This window comes from Pungitius pungitius, chromosome 21, assembly GCF_949316345.1.
Source record: "Pungitius pungitius chromosome 21, fPunPun2.1, whole genome shotgun sequence".
Classification (NCBI taxonomy): Eukaryota; Metazoa; Chordata; class Actinopteri; order Perciformes; family Gasterosteidae; genus Pungitius; species Pungitius pungitius.
In genome coordinates, this window is record NC_084920.1 from 2,381,001 (window position 1) to 2,391,720 (window position 10,720).

At 48.2% G+C, this 10,720-nt stretch overlaps 1 protein-coding gene across 1 annotated transcript in view; it reads right to left on the reverse strand.

Annotated features, from left to right (window-relative positions):
- The window catches only part of LOC119212574 (ankyrin repeat and fibronectin type-III domain-containing protein 1), a 74,115-nt gene extending 64,241 nt beyond the window's left edge, over positions 1-9,874 (reverse strand). Inside the window, exons 1-2 of the mRNA XM_037463126.2 lie at positions 9,814-9,874; positions 6,465-6,561 (exon numbers count right to left, since the gene is read on the reverse strand). Coding sequence (XP_037319023.2) covers positions 6,465-6,481 — 17 coding nt within the window. The 5' untranslated portion in view covers positions 6,482-6,561; positions 9,814-9,874. The remainder of the gene's footprint in view (positions 1-6,464; positions 6,562-9,813) is intronic.
- Between the last annotated feature and the right edge of the window lie 846 nt (positions 9,875-10,720).

Below are 10,720 nucleotides of genomic sequence, written 5' to 3' on the forward strand. Positions count from 1 at the left end.
AACCCTTAAAATGTCCCAATTAAGACGCCTAAACAATATTAACGATTGGGCAGTTAGAACCGAGTTGCCATTTAGTAGAGCGCTGAATTTTGCCAATTAGCAGCTGCGACGTGTAAAAGGGAATTATTCGTTATTTTCAAACTGCCTATATTTACAGTATGTATTTGGAAAGGAAGTGGTCTAAGCAGACATTTTGCAGACTGATGTGTGTGTGTGTGTGTGTGTGTGTGTGTGTGTGTGTGTTGTGTGGGCGGTGTGAGCTCCGCCGGTTCCCGTACAAAAGGGTTCAGCTTATCGATCCGCCTCGCCCGTCTCTCTCCCCCCCCCCGTCAGAGTGAACTCGTCGGAGTATTTTGAGTCTCTGCTGCGTAGGGAGAGAGAGCAGAGAGAGAGAGAGAGAACAGGAAACAGGGATAGGAATATGATGTGAACAACGTAGCGTTTATATTTATAACTCGTAAAGCCTCTGCACCCCCCATCCTGGCGTGTCATTCACGTATGAACCAGTGCAACCAGAGCAGGAACATGCAAACCGATTGATCCCTGCATGGGTGCATGCTGTGCAGGCTGTTCCGCATGAATAAAGCACCTTGTTTTGGTCTTTTCCCAAGACAAAACGAGCACATGTTTATTGAATACTTTAGATAACGATCGGGGGTGTACAAGAGAACAGAGAGAGGGGGAGTTCCCAGTTTGGAGGATTCAAGGAGACGGTGAAAAATGGTGAATCTTGACGCCAAATAACGGACTCGGCAGCAAAGCCTCTGAGGGGAATTGACCCCCCCCCCCGCCCCCCAGCGAGGAGGAGCTACAGATCAGGCTTCTTCCTGCCATTAGTCCGCAAAATGGGTTTCGACGGATGAATAAATCATGGACTGCCATTTTTTTTAAAGGGGTTATTTTCATTCAAAACCACTCTGACATCATCCACTTGGGAACGCAACTCGTCCCACTCTCTCCGATGTTGACTTGTATGTAAATGCTGAATAATTCAATCAGATTTGACATCCCGAATAAGTCATTATTCATGACTTATTCATCAAATCGGCAGGGGAATCAAAGGTTGATGTTGGTACAGCGATTTCCACCGAAGGACTAAGAGCCACTGAGTTGCAGTAATAATTATTATTATTTATTAAGTTATTTCCCACCCCCCCCCTCGTTTTGGATACAGGTGTGTGTGTGTGTGTGTGTGTGTGTGTGTGCGTCGCCGCTGCCAGGAAACACAGTGAAGGTTGTGTCAGTGTCACCAGCTGTGCCCTTCACGGCTTGTTGGAATGAGCGCGGCAGGAAAAGGTCAGCGGCGGCGGAAGGAAGGGTGTCACCGCGAGGACGCTGACGTCTCCATCTCTGCGCCGCGACGCGTTCGGAAATGTGACTCGGTGGCTTTTTTTAATAAACGAAATGTTTTACAGAACGGAGTGCCAATCCGATCGTAAACATCTATATAGGTACCGTCCTCAAGTAATAGTAAGTAGTGAATGAAGAAGTAATGTCCAGACGAGTGATGCAAAAAGCCCCAAAGTCATCCCGATGAGTCATCAGTAAAAAGTCCTGCAGAGCTGGACCACCCCCCCCCCCCCCCCCGCCCCCCCCCCCACCTGGTGTTATAGTGCATACAACATGCAGAGTCATCCTCGGAGGTCGGTGCCACACAGCGGCTGGTTTTAGGAGCCGCTCAGAGCTGCAGAAGCCCCCGTTACACCCGTCACGTCAATGGTCCTCAAACGTCTTCTGTTGCGTCCTCTTTTGGAAAGATACATATCTAGTGAAATGTGATTCATTAGTTGTGGGGATTAACACAGTGTCCTTCTATAAATAGTCTATTTCCTGTATTCTTATCTCACGTCGGGCCGGTGAATCATCCGTCCTACGCGTATTCCTGCACAGCCGCCTGTCAGCACCTCGCACTTTAAGTTCAGCGAGACTTTCAAAGAGACTATCGACGTGCACGTGTGCGTCTGTCTGGCACGTCATTCATACTTGATTTCACTTTTCTCTGTGCACATACACACCCCAGAGGGGAATCCTCACTTATACACTACTCTTCATCTCATTGTGGAGACACCTTGCCGTATGTACGACCCGTCCTCAGAGATCGTAATACAGTTTGAAGTTGACACTACTTCGTGACCATATCATATCACTTTGTAATACCTTTTCTCCCCAGAACCCTTCTGAACCGGGAAATGTTCTACATCGATTTCGGTAAACAAGACCACGTCAGACGCGCTTTATTGTGAAAATGTTTTCTTCAAACGACCCGTTTCCTTTCTAATGTGAGAGGTTCAAAAGAAGAAGCTCATGCCGAGGCCTCGGCGGAAAACCTTTAACTTTAACTTTGTATCCCTCTTTATCTTTATGTGGAATTTTGTGTATTTTGTATGATGAAAAAAAAAACCATTTGCTGTGATGGCGACAAAAACACAACACATTTGCTCGTATTGTGAAGTGAGCACTGCTGTTTAAAAGGACAAAATAAGCACTGTTTTATAAATACATTCCCAGAAAGACATGCACGCATGTACACACACACACACACACACACACAGGAACACTACAGTGGAATTGTTGATTTATTTCTCCAAATGAGTCATCCTCAAGAGAGGAAAATGGAGATGCCTTTCTTTTATCTCTCTCTCTGCGTCCATAACCTGCTCTTTTCCTCCATGTCTATCGTTCTCTTCTTCCCTCGCCCTATAACACCCCCCCACCCCCCCCCCCCCACCCCCTCTCTCCCCTGCCCCTCCCAAGCTGCATAATGCCAGTCAGATTCACGGCAATTTAGAGAGTCCTGGGGGCCGGACTGAATAAAAGATGAAGTGACATAAGTGCTGCCTTGAAATTCTCTCAAACTCCCTTAACCTCAGAAAGAAAAAAATGAAATGTAATGTTGTGTTAATTACAGCTGTGGACATGAGCATTTAAATGCATTTTACACATGTGTGAAGATCGGCTGCTCAGGGCTCAGTTCACCATACAGTGAAATAACCTCGCAATGATGATGAAAATCAAGTCAATCCCCACGCAGCGCTCTACCTCTTTGTCCATAGCGCCACGCAGGGAAACAGCAGCAGGTAGAAATGTCACACCGGTTTCATTTTACAACCCCCCTCTCTGCAGGGAAAACATCCCTCTATTTCTCAGACGGCTGTGTGTGGTTCTCTCTACCCGGAGCCGACCACTGTTTTTACTCGTCATTGTCGAGTGACTAAGATGTTTGGTGTGTGTGTGTGTGTGTGTGCGTGTGTGTGCGTGCGTGGCGATGTTCTCCTGCCGTGAGATGAGTGTAACAACGTCGGGGATTCATCCGAACATCAGACAACCCTGAATTATGCAGCAAGAACAAAGAAACGACAAGAAAACACAGTGGCACTAAAAAGGCTCTGTGGGCACAAACATTGTCAGTGTGTGTGTGTGTGTGTGTGTGTGTGTTTTGGCGGTGTACTTTGTACAAAGTCCATCTGCAGACGCTACACCAGCGTTCCCTCAGTCTGACAGCTCAGACCCAAATAACCAATTAGGGCCCCTCTGGTTACCTCGCTCACTGCGACGGACAGTATTTACTCCGCTTGTCAGGTTGAAGAGGTGGAAATAAACTTCTCAAGCCCCCCCCCACCCACCTGCAGAGTAAAAGCCTCGTGTTACATCGTGTTCAGCAGCGGTCTGCGTCAGCCTGTCTCCGTACTTTCTCTGCGACACTTGACATCCTCTCCGTCCCCTCCGGGGTAAATCTGTTCTGGCAAACTGTTCCAGACAAGCGGAGACAAAGAGGGACATTAATGAGCTATTAAAGCGTCCAAACACTGCAGCACGACCGGCATCTGCTTTATTTGTCGCCCGAGGCGGCCATATCCGAGCCTCGGGTGAAGCACTGAGGTGCGAGGAGTTGAAAGGTCGACTGGTACCCAGGGAAGGACGAGCCTCGCCCTGATCATCACTGCTGATGCTGACGACGCTTGTATGGTCTACAAGGGAACAGGAGCGGTTCCAACTCCAGACCGAAGCACATTCAACTCATTGAACACTTCACAGGAGAAAAAAAAAGGTTGGTGGAGAGTTCTGTACAAACATTTCCCGTCCGCGTGAGTCCTTTCCAGATTTGTTTTGTCATTAATGACTCCAGCAGAGAGTCCGAAAATAGGGACATTCCCCCCGAACTGAGATTGAATGTCTATCTCTAAGGCATAAAAACAACTTATGGTATTTCCATTGGCCTCTAACGTGAGCATTTGAATGAGTGAATTTCCTTGTGTGATAATAACAATGAAATCGTGCCGAGGTACCCACGTCCAGAGAGCGGTGCCCAACACCTGGGTTTAACTGTCGAGACACGGGGCATTAAAGCTATTGAGCTATTGAGGCGGTCTTTAATAAACGCCTGAGTGATTTCAAAAACACATGTTCCACGTTCGGAAGGGTTGAGTGTGACCATTTCAGCAGAGGAGCCCCCTGGGAGTTTCATCGCTGGAAACGTGGGGAGACGAACATGAGGCTTTAGGAGCCCCTCTCCGAGCTGGCTTCGGTTGATTCTCGACTGGTAACATCCCATGAGTGACAAACACCCGCCATTAGGAGGCAACGGTGATATATATATATATATGCGATGCCGTTATGAGAGTCAAACTCCATCTTACGTGAAGATAATAACGAAATATGGCTCAATAAATTCGATCCTGGCCGGCTAACAAACCAATGGCGGCGTCTCCCTCTAGTGGCCGAATGCCCGCCACTCGAAACCCAATTTGCCAAAAATGTTTGGACCACCGTCGCCATGATTGCGCTCGTCCTTATCTTAGAGCGGTAATTGGAATGCACCAAATGTCAAATAGTTAGCTGTTGTGCCTTTACGATCTCGTCTGGAGAAAAAAAAACTCTATTACAATCATGTTGATTGGTATAAATGTTGGTGTGTGTGTGTGCGTGTGGGTTATCCAAAAAGAGAAAGGCAGGACAGACAAATGGCATCACATACATACACATTCCACTTCGTATTACACACACACACACACACACACACACACCAAGTCGACGCTTCATAAGAATCTGTGTAACAACAGAGAAGGGTTATGATTGAACAATCACCGATGCTTCACAATCAATAAGAGACACTGCCGACATGCTGTGAGTGGACGGTTCCACTCGACAGGTCGGGCGGAGCGAGCCTGCAGGCACGGACACGGGTATGCATTATGCATGTAGCGTCTACCCGCTCCTCTGAGAGATAGGTGTAATGAAATGTTAAGGTGTGAGAGTGTGTGTGTGTGTGTGTGAGTCACACACACACACATACTTGAATAAACAGTCAGAGGCAGCCCGGCGCTCACTGCGCTGCATGTGCACACACCCCGCGGACACTACGACGATCCCGCCGGCGCTATCTGCAGCGCGTGCTGCTCGGGAGAAGGGAAGATGCGGTGAGGGGAGGGGGGTGGGGGGGGGGGGGTGTTTGCTATGGGAGGCTGACGGTTTTGGGGGAAGAGGAAAAGCAGGTTGAGGAAAGAAGAGTAACAACACATGAGGAAAGCTGAGAAGGCGACAAAGAGAGAGAGAAAGAGACAGCTCAATAGATGGGGAGATGGCTATCTACCTACTGGATTAATAGATAGCTAGGTGGTTAAAAGACAGAGCGACAGCTATAGAGAGAGAGAGAGAGAGAATATACAGATAGAAAGAGATAGAAGAGATATATTGATTGATGGAGGAAAATATATATGATATATATGATGTGATGATATAGATAGATAACTATAGGTAGATGGATGTATCGAGTCTAGCAGTGTTGTTTAGACCCCCCCCCCCCCCTCCAACACACACAAAGGAGGTCTAGAGGTATGTAGGGTGAGATAAATCAGCTCCCCATCCCCCACCAGCGTGAGGTTTGTTTATCCCTCCTCTGTGGCATCATTCTCTTTTTCTGCTGACTCACTTCTGCTTGAAAAGGAGACGTGGAGTAAAACATGTTTGTGTTCCACTGAGTTTAGAATAATAACAGTGCGCCTCCGAGGATGACTCTCACACTGTGTCACACGCAGATTTTTCAAAAAGTACCATCATCAAATGTCCAACTGCCACCTTTTGCATCCTGGACAATGATAACTTCGGCTTCTGCTAAATCCCAAAAAATAACCCATTTGGTCAATTGCCTGGTCAATGTTCATGCTTCCTGCTCAAATGTCCTCAAAACACTGAATAACAAACCTCTTCAAAATGGGATTTGGGAAAAGGAATGGCTATGGATTTAATATATTTAGATATGAAGATATGTATAAAGAGAGGATATACGTATATGTATGTATGCTATATATGGGGCTGAAATGCTTCTCTCGTCCCAGTGCGATGCTCACAACACAAGCGTCGGCAAAAGCACTTACAGGAAGCCCCAAAATAGAGACAGGAAGTTCATTCAGTAAACACAATAAAACATGTGAGCAAAAAGCCACTCAAATAAGTACTTTTCTTACTCTATGAGTTGCTCCATTCCAGCTCCCCGGGGCTCCAGCGGCTCCCCAGGTTCGGTTGGGTGGCCCTCCTCTTAACAGTGTGAATCCTGGCGCTCACCTTGGAAAAACAAACACACACAAATCAAAACCCGTGTTTCAAAACCGGAGGTTTCATCGATGTTTCATTCGGGACGTACAATCCCTCGAGCCGTAGCCCCGTCTTCATCTGCCACCCTCTCTCGTCTCTCTGAGGGCCTCTGTGGGCCCCTCAGATCTGGAGGTGTTGAGTTTCAAAGTTGTCCTCATACTGTGTGATTTACGATGGCGCTCGCCTCGGATTCTCCGCTGTCTCCGACGTTGCGAATGTGTTCACAATTACTATCCTCACACATCTCAAGGCTTTGTGCTCGAGCCAATAACCGTGGGCAGGATTTTCAAAGTTCTCTCCAGCTTTGACAATTCATCGTGACAACAGGAAATCCTTTTCAACTACCTTTGGTTTATCTCAGATTTCTACATCGGGAATACACCTGAACACCGCAGTGAGAGTGAAGGACTTTTGACGTGGACACAGCTCGACTCGATTCAATCAGACGTGCACACGGGCTGCTTTCCTCTCGGGAACACGTTCAAAACAACCACAGGATTCCTTAATCACCGCCACACAAACCTCTAAAGACACCGACACCGCGAGTCTAATGAATATTACGCCTGCTAATGTGAGCTAATTATGCAGCGCCGCGGCACTTGGATGAACTCTGCACGGGTGGTGACACCCCTCTCGCCCCCCCCCCCCCGAGCCTGCGTGCTAATTATGCAGAACATCTGGGGAAACATCTTGTCGAGGTCAAGCTCACGGGACTCTCGATGGATTCCAAAGGGCTGAATGTTTCTGGGGGGGGGGGGGGGGGGGGGTGACCTTCGGGTTCAGGTTTGGGACGAGCGGAACCGATGAGCAGCCCGAGCGAGCGTTGAGCGGGTGAGGAGAATGCAAAGTGCATCCTGCTGGATTAGTTCTGTCCTTTTGCAAGAACGCCGAGTGGTACCACAGAACTATGAGTCATCACTTTTCCGTTTGAACTTGATTGCTTAAATCTATTTCATTTGGGTTTTTTTTATATTCTAATGCAATACAATACAGAAAGAACCTTGTATTGGCTAATTTGACAGGATTAAAAGAAGATCATTTTTTTGTAACATTCCATAAGATTCCCCAACAGACCTAAACTCAAGTAGTTTTTGTCTTGGACATTTATTGAGCATATTCCCATATGACGGTGGACTTTTCCTTGTCATGGAGACTGGCTGAGACACTTTTTGGAATGACAAAAGTTGGGGGCAACAGGCTGCCGAGCGGACAAAGGGACTCACACCAGCCGCTCACAGCCAGAAAGGCCCGGCGATACATCAAACAGCGGGGACAAAAGACCACTGCGAGGGACTTTTCAACTCGCTAGTGTCTCGCGCTTAGTGAAACCGTATCTCCCTTCTCCCCCCCCCCCCCCCCCCCCCCTCCTCGCCCCGGTAGTCCACAGTCACGGCTTCGCTTCCAGCAAGTCATGCATACTAATCTGCGCTGTAACTGGGAGCAGTGGCCAGCCGCTGCCTACCCGTCCCATCCAACATGCATGAGAAACAGATGTATCTAAGAAACAGATGTATCTTTGATGTAGGCCCGTTCGTGTCGCCCCATGTGCAAGACTGCGTGAATGTGTGTGACGGCGTGCTTGGAAGGCCCTGCGGGTGAAAGCCATACTAGAGAAGTGGCTGCATGCCCCAACACACGAGGAGCGAGGGAAAGCTGACATTCATACTTGGCAGGACCAATAACCAATGTAGAAATATGTTGCCATGTATTATCTTTGGATGAATAATTCATATGACTAGAAGCAATAACTGTAATTTATAGCTATTGCTATTCAACATTCTGTGGGTTCTATTTAGATTGTCTACGCATCAATTCAGTGTTTTCCCTTTTCTTTGGCTTTGAAAAAATACATCACGAATGTATTCACATTTCCATTTCACGTGGCACTGATTTCTAGCATTTCCTCCTAAATGCAGTATAACGTTGTGCATTTTCTTCATTTAACTGGTTTGTAAAGGTTTGTTTATCTCTATGTTTGACCTGTACAGATTTACTTTGCAGCAAGGTGCAACCGATGCTTTCATGCTCCCTGGGTAATTCAAGATATTAGTCATAGGAAATTAAACATAGGCAGCTTTCTGTGTTTTTTTTAGCCCTCTGGTGTTTTATGTATTGACAGGAGGGGGGGGGGGTTGCACTTAACGAGAAGCATGGCACTGCACCATGAACCAAGATCTTTCAGCATGTGGACTTGTGAAAACGTAGGTTGTAATTCCGAATGAACATGAGTCATGAGAGGTGAGAGCTTATCCTGTCTTGCCATCAGCAACATGAAGGCCGGAGGCTGCTTGGTTTGCTCCATCCGGGTGCGATGTTGTGTGTGTGGTTACATCAGGAGCAGAGGTGAAAAATAAAGCCCTCCAACCCCCCCCCCCCCCCCCCTTAACTCCACCACCCTCATATCCTCTCACCATGTAAAGTGACCCTGAACCCACCTTCCTTACACACACACACACACTCGCCGGACATTTTTTGTTGTTGTCGTTCGTTCGTTTCCTTTTCCCCGCTGACACAATTGTGTTGTTCTCTCTCTCTCTGCTGTGGAGGCCTCAGTCATTTCCACGCGTGTAGCTGGCCCCTAAAAACCGAAAGGAGCCGACTAAAAGCATCCTCTTCCTGCCTAGCAGGGTCCCATTACGTCCCTGGCATAGACGCAGGACACACCTTCATAGCCAAACGCTCGTGTCCTCTTGACCCCCCCCCCCCCCCCTCCACCACCACCCCCTCCCTCCCCCTTACCTTACCGACGGGCTCTCCTTTTCACCGGCACGCGTTCCCTTCTCCGCCTCCCCCCCCCGGTTCGTGCGAGCGGGGGAGCGAAAGGCGCACGGGCAGAACACTCGCTGCTGTTGCTATTCGGAGACTTTCCGTGAACTTTTCGCGGCGGGAGAAAGTCTCAGAGGGAAAAAGGACGCCGGGCAGCGAGGAGCGGGACGGTGTCTTTTGTGTCTCCCGACGTGCCTCGCGCCGGGTTTCCCTAGCATCGCCATGACAACCGTGTTGTACGCACCGACCCCGGCCGCTGAAAACAATACACCCACGGAGACTCGAGTGAGGTGGGCTAGCTAGCAACTCCCAGAGGAGGGGGGGGGGGGGGTGACGAAAAAAAGATTAAGGCTGCTGTTTTTTTGCGGGGGGGGGGAGAGGGGCTCGAGCGAAGAACAAGTGCGCGGGGTTTCTAACGTGCAGCAAAATGAAATGTACGGAGAAGCGTAACGTTACCTCCGTGAGGCAGGATCCCTCCTCTTCCTTCCAGTCCCCCCACACCACCACTTTCGTCGCTTTCCCCCCCCCGCAGACACCGGTCGGTAGTTCGGTGTTCATGCGAGATCAACGTCCAGCCGAGACTTCCTCCGCCCGCGAGGCGCGAACCGGGCTCCTCGCTGCCGGCTGCTGCCAGAGGATGCTGCTCGCTCCGCCTCGCGCGGCCCCGGAGATAGACCACGGGTTCATCCGAGACATTACGCACGGAATCAAACCCCTTCTCTCCCCGCTTCTCCACACACATCCAAGTGTATTATGGGCGCCGAGGGCACACGGGGGAATGATCTTGATAAGTAATTAATGAGGGTTTTAAACTGCCCTCTGCTATCGCCTTATTGAAGTGTACCGACCCTCTTAATATTGGCCTGATCCTCTGAACTTCCCCGGTTCAAACGACCCGGGTGACACCGGCATTAACAGAGGTAATCCTTACACTCACTTGTTTCGCATGCTCTATTCTTTTCCCTAATGACATATGAATTCATCTCGTGGTATTAAAGGAGTATAGTTTGAATGTGTTAAACACAACTATTTGGTAGACATGTACTAGTCTACATGACATGTGGTATGCAGTTTGCTTAGATCCCTTTAAGGAAAAACATTTTGACGGTATAAATAAAGTCAAATATATGATAGAATTCAAGAAGCAATATCTGTTATAACAATGAATTAACCACAATATATACTCACCAATTTGGTAAAACATCTCAAAACGAGTAGTTTGTTATTCAATAGGTATATTTTAATACGTTTGACTACCATTTTCATGCTGACATGGCAATTGGCATTCATTTAAGAAGCATTTGACATAAGTGGTGATGCCACGGTGTTTAACAGAGTTAAGGCCATTGAATAACAACCCAGG